At 41.5% G+C, this 17,855-nt stretch overlaps 1 protein-coding gene across 1 annotated transcript in view; it reads left to right on the top strand.

The window, feature by feature from the left end:
- IQCJ (IQ motif containing J) overlaps positions 1-17,855 on the top strand; it is a 155,294-nt gene that overhangs the window by 73,994 nt on the left and 63,445 nt on the right. Inside the window, exon 2 of the mRNA XM_006016473.2 lies at positions 17,230-17,294. Within this exon, the coding sequence (XP_006016535.1) occupies positions 17,230-17,294 (65 nt within the window). The remainder of the gene's footprint in view (positions 1-17,229; positions 17,295-17,855) is intronic.

Genomic DNA, 17,855 nt, shown 5'->3' on the forward strand with positions numbered 1-17,855 from the left:
CATTAGATGCTGATAATAAACAAGAGAGAGATGAATACTTATTTGAGCTAGAACAGTGCCTAAGCATTTAGCTTGCTTGTTCCAAATTGTGTTTATAATAGATACTGTACTTAAAAAGAGAGCCCCTGTTCCATAGAACAGAAAGGGTGAAGGGCAGTAGTATTTAACCCCTGGTCTGTGGGCCTAATGTGACACATGGAGCCATGGCATCCAGCTTTTAGGGCTCTACAGGTTGGGAAATTTAGTGGAGTGGGAGCAGTGGCAATTAGTATTGCTCCCCTCCATCCCCCCAGCTTCCCGAGGTCCCCAGGGCTAGATTAAGGCTGGACCACATACTCTTCCTCTGTGTTTGGGTTGCGTCTGGGCCACACTCTCTCCACCCTGCACAGATGGATTGGGCCAAGCTGCCCCATACCCACTTCCACACTGCTGTATCAGGCCCTGCCAAATCCGTCTCATGTGCCAGAGAGACCTGGCACCACCCATCTGGCCCATGGGGCAAAAATGTTGAGCACCACTGGTAAAGGGGATTGACTTGGAAGTTATTATTAGGGTTGTATTTTGAATGCATGATAGCTAAGAATGAGAAAACATAACTGACTTGCAAATATATGAAAATAATGAACACCAAGCAAAAATAATTTATTACTTAGATAGGCAGCTGGGACAACTGGGAGATCTGGAATGATGCTAAGCATTGGCAGGGATATGGACTTATGACTGTCTTCTATACTGAAAATCTTGTGCTCTTTTTGAACATCAAATTCAATAAAACATAGACTTCTAAAAATAATAATAAATAAAACCCCAGGAAATACAGATTTAAGGTACATCTCAATGCAACCTCAACTCTGCACCTCTGGAGTTAGCAAAAAGTAATGGGAATTATAAATAAGCACTCCAGCTGTATTTGTTGCATGAGTTGTGTTGGGTGTTGGCAAGATGAACTGGAGCAGCCTGGCAGAGCTGTGATATGAAGTGATCAACAGGAGCTAGGTGGCCTGTGGCAGGGTGGCCTGCCTGCCGTGTGCGTGATCAGAGGAAAGAGGAGAGGCTCATTTCAGAGTTAAACTGTGTAGTTTGTGTCAGTGATGGTACACTAGGATCATCTTGCCATGGGGGTTGTCAGAAGTTAGTTAGGATATGGATGTTGTCTGTGAGTTTAATGTGAAAGTATTAATGTTGTCTGTGGGTTGCATTGTGCATGTAAAAGAAAATGGACCATAAAATGTAGTAGATGTGGTGTCATTCCTGTGCAGTATGCTAAGTGTTTGACTGTAAGGAAAGTCTGGTGTCAACTATACAAAGGCAGAATGTGCATCTGTGTTTTATGGATGTAATGGCACATGGCTTAGTCAGGACAAACTTTAGGTTTCATAGGTGCTTACTGTAACTTTGAATTTTCTGATTTTCAGAAGTTTGTTTTCGCAAACTGAAGTTTTGGGAGGGCACTGGGAAACTACATCCCCCTTGATTTGTTTTTGTTGTTGTGTTTCCTTGGTGTTTAGACTTGATTGTAATTTAGTGATGATTTACCTAGTTGTAGATTATCCTTGTTGAGATGCTTTTGGGTTCAGTAGGTAATAAAGGTTGCTGTGGGATTCTTAAGTGCTCCTTCTGTCTTACCCATTCTTGTACACTTGGCTATGGTGGAATGAAGATTGTGCCTGTGCTTTGGAAAGTGTAGGGGCTAACAGGGCTGGCACAAAACTTCTCATGCATGGTCTGCTTCCCAGGACTTAGTCTTTTTATTACATTATCATTTTAAGTGCCTCTGTGTGTGTGTGTATCTTCTCTTCTACCTGTCACTGTTTGGAGCTCACCCTCCTTTTCCCATCCCTTGAAGCCACAAGAGCCCTTGTCATCTTCTCCGCTCCTCTGTTTACTTATCACAAGTCATAATTTCTTGGAGGATCTTGTACTGTCTTGATTTTTTATGAGAGACACATAGCACCCAGGTCACACATGGGACAAAGCAGATGGGTTCAGAAGCGAACAGACCCTGTCGCTGTTTGGAGCTCCCCCTCCTTTTCCCATCCCTTGAAGCCACAAGAGCCCTTGTCATCTTCTCCGCTCCTCTGTTTACTTATCACAAGTCATAATTTCTTGGAGGATCTTGTACTGTCTTGATTTTTTATGAGAGACACATAGCACCCAGGTCACACATGGGACAAAGCAGATGGGTTCAGAAGCGAACAGATCCTGGTGTAGTTACCCACCTGGAAAGTGAGCATGCAGAGCTGGGAGTCTTGCCATTGACCTTCCTCCCATTTCTCTCTCCATAATTTCCCTTCCATTACCACAGACCCAGATTGCCTTCCCTTCTTTCCTCTTTTCTTTTTGAAAATAGTTTGACTGCATTTTGAATGTTCTGTTGTCTTCGGAGTATACTCCCCCCCAAATAACTCTCTCTCATCCTAAGATGGGAGCAGATGTTTAGCAACATGCTTACAATTCATTTTCTGATTTCAGCCAAGAGGTGTTTCACACTTAAAATGCCCAGTTCAGATATCACAGTGTGTCCTCTTGAGCTACCCAGGTAATCTGAATGCTGGCAAGCTAACAAGCTTTTGGGCACTCTACCACACAATTGCATTGTAGTCTGTGTGGTGTATGAACATAGCCTTGCTTCTATGTGTAGAATTTTTCTGAGGTAGATAGCAATTGAAATAATTTGGGACACAGTTGGAGTCATGGTTTGATCTCCCAGATCTGCACAGAAAAAAACTGATACAATTGTCAATAAACTTTCTTTTCCCCAAAAGGGTTGGATGTTAGGAATGGTTCAGCTAAGCCCACGTTTGGGCCACTAACTGCTATGCATATTCCCTGGGGCACACCAAATTTAATGACAATATTAGTGGGCATGCTGATTTTTAGAACTCTTAGAAAAGCTGACCTTTAAACAGAGAGTGGTCCTCAACCTCAACTATCTTGTAGCTGACGTTTCACCATAATGAAGTGGAATTTAGGGGTGAAAATGACTTTCATGGTACAATGACATTCTAAAAAAATAGGCATCCAAAAGAACTAGTAGAACGCCACTGAAATCTCATAAATGAAATTAGTCATGACAAAGCAGATCAGGAAGTAGTCTGACAACTTGAACACATACAAAATAAGTTGGTCTGTGTGATGTGTATGTTAAAGAAAATTAATCCTGCCAATTATTACCCTGTAAGTGAAACTTCGATTCTTAATAAAATAAAAGAATACACATTGAGTAAAGTATCTCTTAGTATCTAGAATAATGAAAACACAAGCAATAAACAGCATGAGTTAATTGCCTAATGGCTACTGTTCCCCTAAGTGTTCTATTTATCAGCTCTTTAGAAATCTCCCTTGTAACAGCATCACTTAGTCACTTGCACTAAACAGTTGTGATGCTTAATGCTTATCCCAGTGGTATTCTAATTAGTGGGTAACCTGTTTCCAGTTTTAAAGACTTCTATTATGTCTGCCCTTTGTCTTGTTCTTGGCCTGATTTTCTGTTCAACATGACATTTCCTCTCTTTGGACCATCTTTGGTTTTTGATTGCCACTTTTTTGGCTTATTTATAAAGACAAATGTGTGGATGGAAGCACACATCATATAAAGTGTATACATACTTACCACCTCTAAAGAAAGAGTAAACTCTTGTTAGGCAGTAATGAGGTAGAATCGTTAGGGAGGCACATGAGTAACTGCCTTTGGAGGAAAGAGATCCTTGAACTAATTTCAGAACTTAAACCTGATTTCTTGTTCCATAACTCGAAAGCGATTGACAAGGATTGGGGATGTCAAGGTATATACGTAAAGTAGAACCCTTATGTACAAAGCTAGATTTCATGTGAAATGCCATTCTGTCCATTGATCTGAGAAAAGTCGTCATTGATATCATCAGAGCTCATGGTAATACCCAGTGGCAATAGATCCTATGCTGTTTGGAATTTTATTTTGCATCAGTTACTGGAATAAATTACATTTGTCCAGCTGCATTAAATGTGTTTGCACTTAAAACATGAATTTATATTCAGTAATCAACAGCTATCATAGCTCCTCAAAAGTATTCTCCCTTACCTGTGATAAATTTCTGCAATAGATATGCACATACTACTTGGAAGTTATGTTGATTTCTGTGGTAGTGGGTAGAAGTGAAAACCTTCCAGTGGATTCTAAGATTACACCAAATGGCAGGTACAAGTTATCCAGTTTAAACAGAAGTACCTTCTGTTGGCTGCATAAACGGCTGCACAAAGCACATGTTTGTGGTGAATAAAACTTGTCTTTGTGTGAAGGATCCTGATTTTTATACCCTCTCCTGGCTCACTGTATGCCGTCAGAGGCATAATTAACACTCTGTTTAACAGACCTTGTCAGATTAAAATGTTGATTTTATAGCAATTAATTTGGGGGGGGGAGGGGGCATTGTCTCTAGGAAAATTGGCAAAAAAGCTATTTATGAAAAATGTTTTTGTAAACATTTAAAAAAAAAATCTTGAAGTTGCCCTTTAAAGGTAAGACACTGCTTGAAATCATTAGTAAGGTTTATTTTTAGATAAAATGGAAAGTAAAATTAGAAGAGCAGCTAAGGAGTGTGTGCGCATATGTGTGTATATATAAATAGGTGGAAGTGATGCAGCACAGGAGGCACAGTTTTAAATTTAAAAAATGTGAAATATTTACTGCTAGGTTTCTGTTTTCTAATAATGCAAAATTTCACAATTATAGTGAAGGAAATAAATTACTTGGATTAACCCTCCCCCCCACCCCCAAGTCATCTAGTTAGGTAGTTAGGGCTATGTTATATTTTAGGACTAAGCACTTTTTCTCTGTTAAGCATTGATCATAAGCCATCACTGATTTTGTAGTTTGTGCAACTGTTTATCTCATCTGTAGAAAGAAAGACAAGATGGAAGAGTTATTATAGTTAAAGCATACCTTTAGTAACTTATCTAGGAACTATCTAGAATTTACTCATCCAATACAGGTCTTCACTCTTTCCTTGATTGTTTCCACCTGGTGGGGGATTGATGGCAGTCTTCCACAACTGAACATTAAGCTTTCTCATGAGAATGAAAGGGCTGGAGAAAAAGGGGATTTTTTCTTCACTGTACTAGATATCAACAGCCCCAACACCATTTCACACCTCTTTAGGGAGATCTTTGCTCAAGTCCACTTCCAATTCCAGTTTCAGTGAACCAGACCACTATGCTACGAATATCTGCATTGGACAATTGTCTCTGGTAGACACTAGTAAAAAGCTGGGCTGCTTCTCTGTCTCCAACCAAGTTCTTGAATAGTTAACAAATCTCTCCCTAAGATCAGTCAAAAATATCTGCTCTGAGTTTGGAGAAATTGGGGGCTAGGGGTGGTGGTAGGGGGCATGTCCTATTTTGAGATTTGAGAAATATGGTTACCCTATACATGTGTTATGTCTGCTTGTGTCAGCTTCAGCTGACTATCCAAGGGCAGTAATTTACTCAAGGTATTATCTAATTTTCTGCCACACTGGTAAGATTATGTAATAGCCACCTACAGCCTGTTACTACAGTATAAGCTGCTCGTCTATCTGCTCTAGGCCCAGAGTAATTTACATTGGTATATGCATGTATCTGTACTCCAGGTTATGCTGCATTTGTTCCCTCTCATCTTCCGATTATTTCAGGGAGCAAAGCGGCTCAGCTTCCACTCAGGCACTCAGGTGTCTGTGCACTAACCTGTAGTTCTAAGTCACTGGAGGGATGAACACTTTGGGCATACACACCTTCTGAACCTGATTTACCTCTTACTACTCCTCATGCTATTGGTAGCATGCCCTAGGAAGCAAGACAGCATAGTAGCTTCTGTATAGCACTTATGCTGGGGAAATTCTTCCATAGTAAATTGGGTCTCTTTTACATTGCATAAGCAGTGAATAGGGACTGGCTTCAGTAGTGTAACAAATGGGCACTATCAGTGCCCACTTAGAGGGAGTGCAAGAATGGCAGCCATTGGCCCAGTTACCATAGCCTTCCGAGTCACAGACCCTGGTTGTTACACTTCCAACTGGACTGGAGTCTAAAGGTTGTCAGGCGTTAACTTGAGATGCTTGTTCATTTTGCTAAAGTAATATGGTAAGGAATGAAAGTACAATGGACAAAAGCAATACTTTAGTGCTCCATGTAAGTTGTCACTTTGACAGAATTTATCTTAAAACAAATCTCGTTTGTTCTGAATAATTTAACAGCTGGTTTAGCTAACATTTCTTTTAAAAAGAACCAAAAAATAATCCCCCCCCCCTCGCCTTTTTCTTTTTAGCTCGGTCCCAAAAAATAATACCCCCCCCCTCGCCTTTTTCTTTTTAGCTCGCTAATTTTTGTGGTTTCTAGTGGATCCTGAACTTTCCGTTCTAATCTACATCACATTGACCTTCTGGGTAATACCAGAAAGTGTGACTTAACATGGCAAGAGACAGCAGCAATACTGAAATAAGTATGTACTTTTCTACAGGATAGGTTTTGAAAATTATTTTTTAATACCTGGCCTCTGGCCTGATTTTAGCTGCCCTGGTGTAAATGTGGGTATATCTCTATAGACCTGAATGGATTTACTTGAACACAGATGAGATTCGAATCTGATTCTTGTTCTTTACATAAATATATATTTGAAGGTAATATATCTTAATGACTGTGGTCTTTTTTTAACCTATATTAATAACTGGTTTTAAAAACAGACCCCTCCAATGAAATTGAGAGACTATTTCCTTTAATATTTGAATATTTATTTCCCAAAGGAATCCATGGCCTAGAAACATTCAAGAAATGTTTTCTTACCTAAATGTTTCTATGCCTAAGTCGCCTCTTTGAACGTTCCAAGAGTGTCATTTCCCCCTCACGGCAAGTTCTCAATTAGTGCCAAACCCTTTACTTATTTCTCTCTAATTATATGGAGTAAATCATTTGGCTGCTTCTTGATAATTAACTAAGTCAGTCAAATGCTATTATGCTTCCTGGTCTGATAAAGTAAAATGCTGCTCCCTGGATGTCAGCACAGTGCTATGCCCTCAGCATGTCTACTGTTGTTGCTGGCCCCTGCCATGGTTATTCTTATCCTCTTTGCTTCCTTAATGTGAAAGGAAGCTTTTCTTTTTGCAGGTACCCAGGTCTGCTGTATAAGTGATCTGTGCAGGACTTGGATACTCAGAGAACCCTGTCGATCTCTGCTGATGAACCATCACCATGGCAACTTAAGCACTACTACAAGGAACAATTAACCCTTTAGGGAACCTTACTCTGACAGTGCCGGGTGCACCAGTCACTTTAAAAAGAGGAGCAGCCTGCAGAGCAGCCAGCAGGTGTAGAAGGGAGTTAATGAGGGCATCACCTGACCAGGAGAGGGTTAAGTTATAAACCCATGACCTGGTCAGGCAGCCTAAGCCTGGGAGCCACAAGCAGTGGAGCTCCTGACACCAGGCTTGCAGCAGGGCTCCTGCCTGAACCTGAGAGCTGGGGGTAAGCTAGAGACGGACAGACAGAGAAATCAGAGACCAAGACACCAGAGCGGTCTGATAGAGCACAGGGGGCTGTGTAGGACCAGATCAGGTCCAGAGCCTATAGAGAGGCTTTTCTGTGTTGAGAGCCTGGGGAAGAGCTGAGTGAGATTAGGTGAACATCAAGGAGTGATACCAACTGTGAGGCACGTGGTGTGGTGTAGGGAAGGATTGGAGCCACACAATTAGCCTTTAAGATGAGAACCACAAACACTTGATGGCCATTAGACCAGCTTGAGAAGCCCTGGGGCAGCCTCCCTCTTATTTAGAACATAACAGCAAAGAGTGGTGGGCAACTGAAGGGGTGATTACCCAGAGAATGAGGGGTGAAAGGACTCCAGGGGCTCCATGGCCACCCTTAGAGATGTGACCCTGTTACACTTATTCTGTATGAAAAGAGAACCCAGAATATAAAGAAGAAAACTACAGACTTCTTATTTTTTAATAAATGGGGGGAAAACCTCCCTTCTTTTGGTGAAGCTGTATATATACTATCCAGCTTTTGTGGCAGTAGTTGCTGCATCTTAAGATTTCTGCAGCTCTTTTCTATAGAGCATGAACTAATAATTGAAGAACCAAAAATATTTCTGCATCTCTGAGTTCTGAATCTGGGTTTGGCAGTGTTTTTACCCCTTGGACACAAGGAGAAATGCTGCCCTTATGGCCCAGATGCAATGTAGCACTGATTGAATTTACCAGATGCCAAGGGACGTGGCAGACCTGGTAAACACCAGGCTTTTCCACTAAATACATTATCCATTGGCTTCTTTTCATCTGGTCAGATTGGCCAACAAGTCTTAAATGTCTCTGTCTGTATGAGTCCAAAACAAGGTAGCGAAAAGTCTAGCGAAATGTAATTGGGGGTTACATGTGTGCCCTCATGCATTTGGCTGTGCAGAGCAGGCTATACTCATGCCCCAGTGAAGAATAGAAATAAGACTCCTCCCTACCCCTTATTGCTCCAGAAATGAGGCTTCCTGTAACTGGAAAAAAATTAAGTTCCTGTAATGCCTTCTGAACATGCTAGCAGGGTGTGTAAATATGACCTAATCCCTGGTGTTTCTTGGTGGATGTCATGCTGATGAGATGTCTGTGGCAGGAGTATCAAGCACACCAGGCCCCACAGGCTGGATGAGTGGGCCTGGTTTGGACTGTCAGACCAACCCCATGTGTGCTGCATGCAGCATTTGCCCTGGAATGATCCTGTGTGCTGCATACAACACATGCAGCAGCCCTGGCCCTGTACACAGCATACAGCATGTACAGTGCCGGATTAATCCTTTATCCTTTAGTGGACCATGGGCAAATAAACTCATGGGCACCTATTTTTTTTCACTCAATAATTATAATATGTAAAATAAGCACAACTGGGCCTCCTTTTAATTTAGGGCTCAAGGCATGTGCCTAGTTTGCCTGTGTGTTAATTCAGCCCTGAGCATGCACCAGACTGGCCCCAACGTGCTGTGGGGAGTGTACTGGGCTAAGGCCAGGGCTTAGCATGCATCAGGTGTGCCAGTCTTACATGCAATGTGAGATCCAGTATGAGATCCACAGGCTAGGTGATAAGGCCATATCTTTGACACCTCTGGTCTCCAGGTTGAAGTCCTTTAAATAGTTTTCTGTATGATAAGGCTACGGTATTTTCAAATATTGTACAATAACGAGTTAGTATCAATGCAGATCTACAGATGGGTGTGTTTAATACATAAACAGGATGGGTGACCTAGGTACTAAAATGACTGGATAAAAAGATTTTTGCTGCTGCTTCTAAAAAAGCAAGCTTGCATTCTCAGCCTTTATTGCATTTTTATACAGTGATTACTATTAATGTCCATATTCAACAGTCGAGGAAGAAAGAAAACTGCAGTAAATTTTACACTATGTTTACATTATTACAAGGTTTAAAAGGCATTGTAATTCACTGGGTATTCCAACAGAAGTTTGGATCTCTTCCAATTTAATTTTCTGAAGTTAGAGTTTGCAGCTGGGTCACTTCTAGTGTAATCTGTAAAATGTATCTCCTAAGGCTGTGAATTGGAACAACAGCATCCCAGCTGTCACTGTAACCCATCATTTACAGCACTTGGGGTCTGAGGGCAAAACATCAGAATCACTTTATGTGGACACAGCAACATAGCTAGCTTCATAAATTTTGTTGCAAGGAGCAATAATCAATACTTCATGTTTAATGACGCAAAACTGAAATTAGTATAGATTTTATGTCTTCTATGTTTCCAAATTATGCAAACATTACTGGCCCCTTTTTGTAGTTGCCTTATTACATCTTCCATAAAGACTGTCCAGTGATGTTTAATTGAATGATTGAATAGTCAAAAGTGTCACAACCAATTTTGTTTTTTTAGTCTTTGTTAAGTCTTCACCCTTAGGTTAATATAAAATGAAGTCAAACACAAAAATGATTTATGTAAGTTGAGCAGGTTTTGTTACCTACAGCTGTGTACAAATGCAATTGCAAATTGTTTTCACATTTTAAATTACCTTACGTTTCTTGGGGATATGTTGAAACCAAAATGACCAGTGGCGTGATTCAGGAAACAAAAAGGTTATCTTTGGGGTTCAAGCATACTTCAGAGGTGAACAATTGAGGGAGTTTCTAACTCTAACATATGTCAAAAAAGGATATTCTTCTGAGCAGGGTAAAATGTGAAGCAAGAATAGAAAGTTATTTCAGGACTAGACCATCTCAAATTGCTTGCTTACATGGTAGGTAGTAGTGAGGTTGTGTGCATCTATGAGGAAAAATTTAACTTGTCTTGAAAATTCAGTTTATGTATTTTGTAGTAATGCTTCCAAGTCTACCAGGATATGAAAGTTAGTAAATCAACTATAACTGTGATATTGTTTCATGTTATATGGTACACGATCTATGCACTCCTCTTGCACAAGACTAAAAAGTACCATGGTGTTCTACAATATATAGACTTTGTTTGAGAAAGCAGAGGAGGGTATGAATGGTTGAGTTGTTTTGCTTATAAAGATGGCAGTGTTTTTACTGCAACCAAAATTCTTTGATTTATCCTTACATCAGGAAGGGTAAAGATGGGTCTTGCATGGTGCAAATTTCCTCATATTGTCTTTTCTAATGATTTTAACCTTCCTGGCCTTGGAAGAAGCCTTTTTTTATAAGCAAGATTCAAAGTCCATTCTCTCTCCTTTCTTTCCCCTGATTGGTTTCTATTTATACTTCCCGTTTTGAACTGAATGAACTGAAGGAAGACATTAAACAACTTCTCAGATTCTTGAATAGCTTTCAGGTTCTCTGGGTATGTTCAATTATAAAGGAATTAAAGCACAAAAACACACTCCAAAACATATCAAGTGATAGCTGTATCTATGAGTACTTCTGCCAGAAAATTCTCCTGTCCTGTTCTTAATTTTAAATTATAGGAACAGTCTATGTTCAGGGTTTTGGGGAGCTTTTGTTTTTATAATTTTTAATTTTAATGATAAGAACATGTCTATAGAAGACCCTGAAACTGAGACTCGCTTCCCCTAGAGCAAACCACAAATAGTGTTTGCATAGAAAGAACTTTTTGAACAGATAACTGCATAGTGAGGCTGCAGTTCCATTTTCCTTAGCAGGGATGCACAGCCATTGTATGAGTTAGCATCCATTATAGAAGCAGGCATCTACCAATGAGGCACGCTTGAGAGTCCCACGACACCAGACTTATCCTTTAGGAAGCTTCCCATTTTTATTTACTGCAGCAGGAACCATCATTTAGAAACAAATATGGACTGGGTTAGCTGAAAGCCATAGCATAATTAGGGCAGGGGACAGTGGGGTACCAGCCCTGGGCACCAACTCAAAGGCGACACCAGAATGGCAGCCCCCAGTGAGACCATGCTGCCACTGCCACTGCAATAGCTTGTGCTGAGGATCTTGCACTGAATCAGCAGCAGCCTGCATTGTTACCACAACTACAACAGATCCTGCATAAGGAGGCAAGTGCTCATTTCCCGCCCCCCTCATTTCCCCATCGCTTTCCCCCAGTACTGCCCAGGTTGCCAAGTTATACCTCTGGGTGAAACACATTCATAGTACACACACAAAAACAAGCTTCTATTCACATTTTGCCATGCTTACCCTTACTTGTGATACAAATATCCCAGGAAGATTATAAAGCTGTCACCTTATTGTCCTTCAAAAATCTCTTATAGCCACATCTACTGGAATGGAATGTAGAGCACTACCAGCTGCTAATGGCAAATACTGTGCACCAAACTATTTGAAAAATGTGCTTGGATTTGTCTGTTTTCATTCTCACTTCCTTGTTTTTCTTATCTACCTGTATCATCTTGTCATTACCAAAGATAGACAAGCTCTGTCCAAAGAGCTTACAATCTGCTCTGTTTATACAATGCCTAGTGCACTGCTGTGTATTGGCCTCAGTTGCTGACTGAATCCTACACGCTTTGCTATGAGCCAATGACGTATGGCAGTGCTGCACACTAGAATTGTTGCAATGCTGCATCTCTTCTACACTGGGGTCCCAGAGCTTGGTTGACTGGATCTGGCCTATGGGCCATACACTGCTGACCCCGATACAGAGGCTTAAATTGGTCTCTTGAGGACCAACAGGACTGCCCAGAGTTATTCAACAGCTCATTGTTAGTGATTTATATTTCAGGTAAATAAATGAAATTTAAGCACAATCAGGTTTAAAAATCATATTTTGTATCTCCTTTTTGAACAGATTTCCTCCCTAGTTACATATCACACTTCAATTTTATTATATAATAGGATTTTAAAAATCTAACTTACTTTTTTTTTTAGTCTTTGGAAGCTAAAACCCTGTCAGTCAGACTCAATTTCTGCTTTTTAAGCATTTGCTCAATTCATGGGCAGATTGAGCTCCTGTTGAAATGACACAGGAAGGTCCTCCATTAACTGAAATGTGAGTTGCATGGATGAGGGGTTTGAATTTAAAGAATATTTTCAAGGTTTTTCTAAGATAAATTGTTAGCATCTTCTACAAAAACAGAACAATGCTGGTACTATGGCAAAGATGGGCTAGGTTTTGCTGCTGGTAAACTGCATAATTATGAGAATTAAGCATTTTTCTGTACTAGAAGAAAAAGAAACTGCTGAATGTAAGAACTCCTGCTGGTTTTCTGCTTATTGTCAGGGGCTACCTTTTTCTTAATCAAATCAGGTAAATGCTTTGCTGGTAACATACATGTATTGGATTCCTCCCAGCTTTTTCTTAGATGTGCAAATTTAATTGAATGTGGCATATCTTATGGGATATAACATTCTGGATAAACAGTTACAGTTTTTTGAGGGTTATGAAAAATCTCTAACCCCAGATGAGATACTCCTGAGTTTGAGTTTCACTCAAAGTATGAAGGGGGCGCACACATTCATTATATACTTTACCTATATGGTATAAAATTGCCAGTGATAAGGGGTAAAAATCTATGAAACTCCAACTTATGCAAGAAATATCTGCTGATATTGAAATTCACACACAACTTATCTCCGTGTTTTGAGGGAATTGGTTATTTCATTGATTTTAAAATTGTGTTAGAGTTGTGCACAGTTTGGGAGATGTGTGTTTACCAGAGCTGTTAACTCTGTACACCATTACAATATGTTATTTTCTGTAGTTACTATACACAGTAAAGCATTAGGTAAAGCACATAGGTTACTCCTTCGGCTGTTGTGAACAGAGCATCTGAAATTCCTTAAGGCTTGAGATGTATGGTTCCTTGCGGGTAGTTTTATTCTGTTCATTTACTGAAGCACATATGGATTTGCATAAAGTAGAAGTATATCTTTGTGTTTGTTTGCCTTTAATTGTATAGTAAAGTTTTTAGTCTTAGAATGCTTACAATCTTAATGTTTTTCTCCCTAGCTTATTATTAGCTGAGCCAGAAAAACAAATGGATATCACACAAAGTATTTTTGGCTCTACCACAAACCTTAGCGACTGGAGAATGGGTTGTTTGGGTGACTGATAATGGGCATCTTTACATGTGCTCTCAGGGTGGGGAGGGGGCTTTAATTAGAGCAGCTCTCAGGAGCCACTCTAATTAAAGCATCCACAGCATCTTGTGTATCTAGTGTTCCACACTTCAAAATGGCAGTGGGGGCGCTTTAACTAAAGCTTTTCCAACAAGCTGTAGTTAAAGCACTGCCACTCCCATTGTGAAGTGTGGGGATGTTGAATACATGAGACACTGAGGCTGCTGGAGCATGCTAATTAGATTTAATTAATTGAGTCTACTCCCATGTGCTGTAATTATAGCATGTGGGAGCAGGTGTCCAGCACATCTACAGGAACGCAATGGGTCCAAGGGCATTTGGGTGGTGGTTTGTTTTAAACCAAGGGTGGGCAAAATATGACCTGTGGACTGGATCCAGCGCACCAATTGGTTGTATACAGCCTATGGCTGCCCCCGTGGTGCTCCACGTGGGGCCAAGTCCCACCTGCACCCCCCCCCAGCACCTGCTGATGGCACTGCCCTGGACTTGGCCTCAGTCCCAGTCCCAGCCCTGGCCAGTATGCACAGCTTCCCGGCAGGGCTGCTGCCACTGCTACTGCAGCCATTCAGGGGCTGCTTGGCACCCCCACCTCCAGCAGCTCCTCCTCCTGCCCCTGCTTTGCGTCTCCGGGCAGCAGTTAGCATAAGGAAGCAATGGCAGGACAGGAGGACATGTGCTGGGCACCACACACCCAGCCAGGTGAGGGGGAAGTTGCAGCTGGGTGGCTCCTGCCCCAGTTTGTGGGGCTCCAGCTCTAGCTGTAGCTCTAGCTTCTGACTGCCTTCTGCCCACTCGGTCATCCAGCGCTATGAGCAGTCACCTGCGGGTGACCAAATGAGTGAGAGGCAGGCCCCCTGGGAAGATGTGCACACTGGCTGGGACAGTGCCATTGGTGGGTGCAGGTGGGAGTGCAGAGTGGGCTGCTCCAGGTGGGAGTGGGTGAGGCTCAGCCTCATGTGCAGAGCACCATGGGGGCAGCCACAGGCTAAATGGCAGGGGAGGGGGAATGCACCTGAACCACACTGCCTGGGCAAGATCTGCTGCACATGCTCCCTGTCCCCCTCCTTCTTTCCCTCCCACCCACCCCCCAGCTGGCTTCTGGGACCCAGCATGCAGGCAGCCCCACCATGAACTCCTCTATATACACTGCTTAAAAAACTGTCAATATGTAAAAAAATTATTTCTTGAAATCAAATTAAAATGTTATAGTAAGTGTTGGATTTTAGTATATAGTTTGTTTTTTGTCTATAACTTGTTAAAATAATATCTTCTGAAAGATTTTATGTGTGCAGCCCTCTGCATCTCACCAAAACTCATTAAGTGGCCCACCAGCCAAAATAATTGTCCACCCAATTTTTAACTCTAGCCTAACAGGTCCCAAACTGTGGGTTGTGACTACAAATGGGGTCACAACATCAACAGATGGGGTTGCGAGGTTGGGGAACTGTGGGTTGGAAGTGAGCTATTCGAGCACTCATGGTGCTCCGGTCAGGTCCCAGGGGACTGGAAAAGGGCTAATGTGGTCCCTATTTTCAAGAAGGGGAGGAGAGAGGAACCGGGAAACTGTAGGCCAGTTAGTCTCAGTCTCTTAGTTATCCTTGGGAAAACTGGAAAAAATCATTAAGGATTACATTTGTGGGAGCCCAGCAGGGGAAATTATGCTGAAAGGAAATCAGCATGGATTCATTGCAGGTAGATCTTGCCTGACTAACCTTGTTTCTTTTTATGACCAGGTCACACAACGCTTAGACACAGTAGTTGAGGTAGATGTCATCTACCTAGACTTTAAAAAGGCCTTCGATATGGTATCTCATTTTGTTCTCATAAATAAACTGACAGGCTGTGATGTAGATGATTACACATCATGTGGGTGGGTCAGGTGAGTGGCACACCCAAAGAGTGGTGGTGGACGTGTTGATGTTGACCTGGAAAGATGTGGGCAGTAGAGTCCTGCAAGGCTCAGTTCTTGGACCAGTGCTAGTCAATGTCTTTATCAGTGACTTGGATGAGGGCGTGAAGTGCACCCTCTCCAAGTTTGCAGATGATACCAAGTTATGGGGCAAAGTTAACACAACAGAGGGTAGGAAATGGATCCAGGCAGATCTGCACAGGTTGGAAAAATGGGCAGAACAAAACAGGATGCAGTTCAACAAAGACAAGTGCAAAGTGCTGCACCTGGGCAAAAAGAACCATCAACACACTTGCAGGCTGGGGGATGACCTTCTCAACAGCACAGCAGCGGAAAGAGATTTTGGAGTCATAGCTGACTCCAAAATGAATATGAGTCGTCAATGTGATGAAGTGATCAACAAGGCTAACCTCACTTTATCATGCATTAGCAGATGCACGATCAACACTGTCCAGGGAGGTGATGCTTCCCCTCTATGCGGCACTGGTTAGGCTGCAGTTGGAGTACAGTGTCCAGTTTTGGGCACTGCACTTCAAGAGAGATGAGGAGAATTTTGAGAGGGTTCAGAGGAGAGCCACTTGTATGGTCAAGGGCCTGCAGGCAAGGCCCTACAAAGAGAGACTGAGGGATCTAGATCTCTTCAGTCTTTGCAAGAGAAGGCTGAGAGGTGATCTTGTGGCTGCCTATAAATTCATCAGGGGTGGGCAGCAGGGAATAGGAGATGCTCTGTTTACTAGGGCACCCCCTGGAGTTAACTAGGGACAGTGGCCACAAATTGATGGAGAGCAGATTTAGGTTGGACATTAGAAAGAACTTCTTCACAGTAAGGGTTGCCATAATCTGGAATGGACTTCCAAGGTCAAGGGGTGCACTGGTGCTGTCAGGGGGTGCACATGCACCCCCGTGCACCCCCCTATGTGTCACCACTGTTGCATCTGATCTCTGTTTGGAGGCATGTGCAAGCCCTACTTTGATCTCAGGGGTCTAAATCACACAAGCTATCTGTTACATTTGACACTAATAGGCACTCATGGGAAACAGCTCATTCCTCTTCTGTCTTGCTAGTGGCAGTGTCAGGGAAATGAGAGAAAGTCTGTTCCATCACTTCCTGGGCCGTATCTTTCCCATGGATTAATGAAAGGTTCATTCCTAATGGCCACCACGCCAGTACTTCTGACAAATGCAAAAATCAAGGAAAAAAAACACGTTAATAACACATTATGCTTTAGACAATATTTTCTTTGGTAACCAAAATAGGTTGAAGGTTGTTGGTATCATAGATCAATGGCTGTTGGTACTACATGCTCATGATGGGGAACATTTTTTCTGACTGCTGTGCATGCAGAATTTGTCAGATATTGTTTTGGCATGATCTGGAAAACTGGCAAATGCAGTATATGTTCCTGAACATATGAAGGAACTTTTCCTTGTAGTACGTACTATTCGACCATAATAAGCATTTTCAGGATTTGGTCTTATAAGTTATTTTGGGCCCAGTCTATCAGAGCTTAAAATTCAACATGCAAGTACTTGCTTGAAGTCAGTGAGACATCTAATATGCTTAAGATAAGTATGTATTTAAGTGCTTTGCTGAGCAATCTAATGTGTGGCTAGCTAGAAAGCTTAAGATTAAGTGCTTTGATAAAGTCAAGATTGACAATGTTTTTGGGAAGGGACTGTTATACAGTGCCTTCTACAATGGTGCTTGGACTTTGCTGAGTTCTCTAGGCATTACCATGATATAATCATTTAATCATAATAAAAGTTGATATGCTGAAATGTTATTTCTCTCATTGTAGGAAGAACTCAAAAGGCTGCAGCATACCTTGGAACAAGTTAATGATGGCAAATATTTACTTGAAAGGTAAGGATGGAAAAGTTTGGAGTGATTTCCATATCACTGCACATGTGATAACAGGAAATTGCCTGGATATTGACAATAGATATATTTTTGGCTAGTACAACTGGGACTGTACAGTTTGATAGTGGCTAATTTGAATGTACATGCCACAGCTAGTACCTGGACTGACTGAATCCTGGGAGCTGGTATTTTGGATGTAATTTACACAACGACAAATACAAAACATATATGAGGAAGATGGTATAGTCTCATGCTTTAACAGATTCTTTAAGCAATGGCAAGTGCTTCAAAATGTACACTGTTTTATTTTAATCTGTATTTTCTACTTTATGTGGAGTCATCCTTTTTTTCTTGTCCACGTTCCATTTTTTGCTAAGTAATAGGTTGAAGATTTTTCTTACACCTCTTCCATAAAAATGATTCTTATTTATCATTATGAGAGAATAACTTCTGAAAACTTCTGGTGTTCAAATGAAGTAAGGTCTCAAAATAATAGCAGGTTGGAGGAAAAATCTTGGAAAATTTCTGACCAGAGTCTGTACACGTGCATCTAGTTTCGTGCAA

The sequence above is a fragment of the Alligator sinensis genome, unplaced genomic scaffold, assembly GCF_000455745.1.
Source record: "Alligator sinensis unplaced genomic scaffold, ASM45574v1 scaffold60_1, whole genome shotgun sequence".
NCBI lineage: Eukaryota > Metazoa > Chordata > Crocodylia > Alligatoridae > Alligator > Alligator sinensis.